Source organism: Austrofundulus limnaeus, unplaced genomic scaffold, assembly GCF_001266775.1.
Source record: "Austrofundulus limnaeus strain Quisiro unplaced genomic scaffold, Austrofundulus_limnaeus-1.0 Scaffold476, whole genome shotgun sequence".
Classification (NCBI taxonomy): domain Eukaryota; kingdom Metazoa; phylum Chordata; class Actinopteri; order Cyprinodontiformes; family Rivulidae; genus Austrofundulus; species Austrofundulus limnaeus.
Window position 1 is genome coordinate 289,143 of NW_013952878.1, and position 5,549 is coordinate 294,691.

At 41.8% G+C, this 5,549-nt stretch overlaps 1 protein-coding gene across 1 annotated transcript in view; it reads right to left on the reverse strand.

Moving 5' to 3' along the window:
* Window positions 1-259: 259 nt before the first annotated feature.
* Window positions 260-5,549, reverse strand: part of LOC106529923 (metabotropic glutamate receptor 1) — a 58,952-nt gene continuing 53,662 nt past the window's right edge. The window contains exons 2-3 of the mRNA XM_014025450.1: window positions 3,503-4,430; window positions 260-1,389 (exon numbers count right to left, since the gene is read on the reverse strand). Of these exons, the coding sequence (XP_013880904.1) occupies window positions 594-1,389; window positions 3,503-4,371 (1,665 nt within the window). The 5' untranslated portion in view covers window positions 4,372-4,430 and the 3' untranslated portion in view covers window positions 260-593. The remainder of the gene's footprint in view (window positions 1,390-3,502; window positions 4,431-5,549) is intronic.

Genomic DNA, 5,549 nt, shown 5'->3' on the forward strand with positions numbered 1-5,549 from the left:
ATATATGAGTTTGTATGTAATGTATGAATATAATATACAAGTTTCACTTTTTAAATGGAATTACTGAAATAAATCTACTTTTTCATGATATTCTAATTTTATGACCAGCACCTGTATATATAATCTGACTCCAATATTGTCTGTCTATCACAACAAGGCTGCTCAAAATTAGCCCATTCATTATCGTGTGGGCACGCGTTAATTATCACATGCCCACGTTATTATCTCGTGGCCACGTTAAAAAAATAATTCCATGTCAATGGTCAGGCTCTTTACTTTAGTATCGGAGCTAGGCAGATTTAGACCAGTTTGTTTCATCAACATGGTTTTTAGACTGTCAGAGAAGAACTGCCACACATACATTAGAATACAACTGTTGCATTCCTGAGACCTGTTGGAGACACGTTCAACTATTTGAGATGATTTTGATGCATCCATAATGACTTGTGTCAGGTCTGAGAGAAAATATCTCACAGTAAAGTATTTCCTTCATGAATTCCATTGACCGTTTACCAGCTAGTTACCAGCAGTCACAGCCCAGTGAGATACCATAGCTTGAACATGTAGCAGAACTCAAAACATTTTTAAAGTCATCACAGAGTCGAGGAGCTTTGCTTGAAGTCTCTGAAGATGACAGAGGCATAAGTTACATTTGGAGGGGTGCACAAAATAGATTCAGACACCGGTGAGTTGAGGTACGAGCTCACTGGAGGACCAGTGCAATCACGGAAAGGGGAGGGAGGCATCAGAGCCACAGAGTCCTCCATTTTTAGTTTGACATCAACCAAGTCCTTCTTGTCATGAATCTGGGCATTGTTGTACATATAGCCTTGGAGAAGTCCACAGTGCTCACTGTCCTCCTCTTCCTCATCTAATGGAGAGACAGGCTCATCATCAAATGGGTCGAGGATAGGGAGGACTGGGTCCTGTTGGATGAGGTGAGCCTGGTGGTACACTGGCATGCCGCTGCTCGCAGCCTGTGGTAAACTAATGACACTGCTGAGCTCATGGAAGCCACTGTTGTTTAATGACACTGCTTCCAGGAGGTGCTCATTGGCAGCGTGCTGAGGGATGATGCAATTCTGCTGCAGAAGCTTGGGGGAGTAGGTCTTCACCTCCTCCCCCACATCTTTCGTTTGCCCACGGGCCAACATGGGGGGAGAGGGACTTTCATCCTCCTCGGCCACGTTGTACAAAGTCTTAGTGCTGAGGTCTGTGAACTCCCGGCTTGTGTTTTGGTAGGTGCTAGCTAATGGTTTGATGACAGCCATCTGATTGGAACCTGCTTCCTGTCTCTTCACATGCACTGACAGTCTGTGCCACATATGATCTCCTTTCGGAGGATGTCTTGCACCTGGTTCAGACCATGACACAGACTTTCCATTAGAACTATGAACAAAATAAAGATGACCGTTACTTCACAGGAACCCAGAAAGGTGAAGACAAGAAGAGCATTTTTAGTTCATTTAAAAAAACAAGCTTTTAAATTTAATAAAAAATAAATTCATTCTCTAAGTAGTGTTCCAAGATTTCTGCAGATTCAGTCCAGAGGTATTTAAACAGATTTTATAATACTTCTATAGTTAAAGACCAAGTATTCCTTGAAAAGATGCATATTATCAGTTGTGTTCGCTTGTGCAATATTGCAATATTTGATAAGATCTGTTGCAGCTCTGAATATGTGTTGAAGATGACTCTCAGCTTCAACCCAAACAAATTTTAGCTCAATATCTGTAAATTTGATGAAGTTACAGCCATTTTTATGATGGCTAAGATCATTTTAGTGTGACAGACTATTTTTGGGGTTGACTCCATGCATTATTTTGCTAACAGACTGACAAAAGCACACACGCACAAACAAACATCAGGCAATAAAAAGCCTTAAATTTAGTAGACTAATGGTTTTAGTCTGGTTTATAGTCCATGAGAAGTGAAACAACTTGCTGATGTGGTTGTGTGATTAAAATGGCTTATTTTTTTTCTCGTACGCCCCACTGAGACCTGTTTTGTACGTTACTCCCAGACAGATCTATTGTCTCGCAGGGTATGTACTCAGTATTGCATGATTGGTCAGTAAATTGTGGGCATGTTTGTTTGTGAAAAGTTGCAGTGAGCTGCTAGCTGAGACTGTTAGAAAACACAGTTGTCTTCACAACTGTTCCAGTAAAACTTAAAATGACAATCATATGAAATTTATCAAGTTTCTATAGTTTATATAGTCGGAGAACTTGTGGAAGGATACTGGACAACTGTTGTGCACAGAGGAGACACAGGCAGTGCTCCATAACTGTGCTGACTGTGAGGAATGCGCCTCTCTCGGGCAGCATTGGGACATAGTCCCACACTGTCTGTCAAAAACGGTGGTTTTTCCAGGGGATTCTGATGTTATCAGTCCATGAAATGGACATTATTAGGCATTATCAGTCCCATGCAATGGCTTCAGAATGTCCCTACTGTGCCTTCTAGCCTTCAGACTGTCCCGACAGTGCCCCCTAGTGGGTTAATATATCAATGTCAATGAATGTGTAAATAACCAAACCATATTTTAATAAATTTTTTGCCCTTGCCTGGTGGCAATCCTTGCTCTTCGTCGGTCTCGGGCCCTGGTCTCCCACTCTGTGGTCCGACGCTCTACCCATTGACCTATTGGAAGGCCACATAATACACTTGTTGGAGGGCAGTGTCTTTAGCATTAACCATGACATTTTCTCTAAGGTTAACCTTAGTGGCTTTTTGCCTCAAGTTAACCTGTTTTTTTATGCGTCATATTAACCAGATAGTGGCTTTATGCCTCATACTAACCAGCTGACAATCTGAAGCCATTCTATGGGACAGGGGAACCTGCTAAGCGGCACAGGTTTTCTGAAGCCATTCTAGGGGACTGATAACGGCCTATTAACGTCCATTTCATGGATGATAACATCCGAAGCGGGTGGTTTTTCCCTTCACAAATTTACCAAAGAGCACTTCTTGTTTCAACAGAGATATCAGATTTTCTTCCCCCAACTCCACCATTATCAGATGAAAAAGAAATCCACTTTTGTAACGTGCTGTCTGTGTGATGTGTGCTGCAGAGGGAGGACGATGGGGTGTGGAGGGACTTTTACTGGGACTTCTCCCCCCTGTTTCTGTTTGAGTATAAAATGTTCATGTGAAAAAGATTGTCTCACAATCATTTCAGCGAAATCAGTTTTCCCATATCTCGTAAAACCAGACCTTTAAATTTACATTCTGCAGTATTGAACCCTGAAGAAACCTTGTGTATGCAATTGTGATCTCCTTCTCCTTCCTTCAGCTCTCAGAGATACTGGCTTTAATTTAAGCAGCAGATCAAAGGTCGAACTGTCTGGATTAAACAAAGACCTGTATTTGCCCTACTTTACAACAAGTGCTTTCATTAAAGTAAATACAGATAGATGTTGAGTTCCCTCTGAGAGGGAATTACAGTAAAGGCAGCATCCCTGAGGAGCCTCAGGAGCATATTCTCAGTTAATAAACCCACCTGCCATTTTCAGTGTTCTTCTTCCTCTTAAACATGTTCAGAAGGCTGTTACTTCGGCAGGCTATTTTACCATCTCCCACATGCATGCGCACAGCATCGGAGGTGGTAAATGCACTGCGCACGTTCCGCTCTGGCTTGGCAATGATGATGTACATCTTTGGCGTGAACATGCACCCCAAAGCAACAGTCACACTGAGGCTGACAGAGAAGGATGTGGTGATGATCTTGTAGTTGCTGCCGAAGTAAATGGGCACGAATGCCAGCCAGATGATGCACGTTGTGTACATGGTGAAGGCAATGTATTTGGCTTCATTGAAATTGGCAGGAACATTGCGGGTCTTAAAGGCATAGTAGGTGCAGCTCATGATGAGAAGGCCATTGAAGCCCAGTGGAGCTACGACACCCAAATTGCTGGTGTTGCAGATTAAGAAGACCTCTCTGATGCTGGGATAGGATTTGATTGGTTCAGGGGGCTCCATGATGATGAGTGTAACTTCTAACGTTAGCTGAAGACTGATTAGGATGAAGGCAATAACCACCTGAGCCCAAGCACTCATGAATCTTGGTTTCCTGGTGCAAATCTTTTTTTTGCTGCCTGCCAGGATGCGGGCAATGCGATTGGTTTTGGTCACCAGGGCGGAGTAACACATGGTGGCTGAGAGTCCAACGAGAAGCCTCTGAAGGTAGCAGGACACCACTGTTGGCCGTGCAATGAGGGTGAAAGGACAGAGATAGCCCAGGAAAATTCCTGCCAGGATGATGTAGCAGAGTTCCCGGCTGGAGGATTTAACCACAGGTGTGTCCCTGTACAGAACGAAGACCAAGGCCACAAAAGATGTCACCAGGATGCCTAGGCAGGAGAAGACCATCTGGATGATAGACTCAGGATTGCTCCATTCCAGATAGTTCACAGGGATCGGCTCACAACCTGACAAGGAAGAAAACATCCCTTTATTTATGAACTTTTATGAATTTATGAACAATCTGTAAAACTTGACATGTATGTAGTTATGGCAGCATGGGACTGACTCGTTAGTCCGTTATAGACCTACATCAAATTATTATTTTCTAAAGGATTTGTTAAACCCTGTGCAGGATTTGCAAACAGTTTATTTCAGAGTAAATGACAACATTTTTTAAGTATATATCTTTCACAATCTGTTCACACACTATGTTTTGGGGAGCAGTCTCAGCTGCTACCACACCAAATTTAAAGTCAAGAACTGTAAAAGAAAAGCAAGTTATGTTAGTTTTGTGTTAAGTAATGTCACTTTGCTGTCACGGCCATCTTGAATGGGGTTCTCTCCAAAGGTTGATCAGCTGGAGATGAACATCCAATGATTACTGCCTACAAATTATTTTATATTGCCCATGGTTCATGAGACATGTGCAAAATCATGTTCACCTGTCAGTGGTAGGCAATAAATATCAGAATATGTCAAAAATTCTGATGAATTTTAGTTATCAACTGAAAAGTGAATACATGGAAAAACCTATTTTCATTGAAACGTGTAAGATTCAGGTTATTTTACATGGATAACAATGAATCAGAGGATTTTTTAGCCAGAAAGAATACAGTATGTCCTAAAGTAGGTTTTTAGCTCAACTATAAATAAATGTCTTTGGGCTGAGATGTGGCTGTCCTGAGCTGCAGCCAGCAGAGAGCAGAGAGGAAGCAGGACAAAGTAAATAACTGCATATTTCATGTAGATCACCATCTTCCTGCTTCATGCTGAGAATCCACTCTCTGTATAATTCATTTCTGCTGGATTTATTTCTTGTACATGGCAGAGTGGTTAGAGGAAGAAAGAAAGCACAAAACATTTTTGTTGTATATATATATATATATATAGTTTTAGATTCCATCACTCACAGTTGAAGAGTACCTATGATAAAAATTACAGTCATCTACAAGCTTTGCAAGTGGGAAAACCTGAAAAATCAACAGTGTATCAAATACTTGTTCTCCCCACTGTATGTATATACCTACCTACCTACCTACCTACCTACCTACCTACCTACCTACCTACCTACCTACCTACCTACC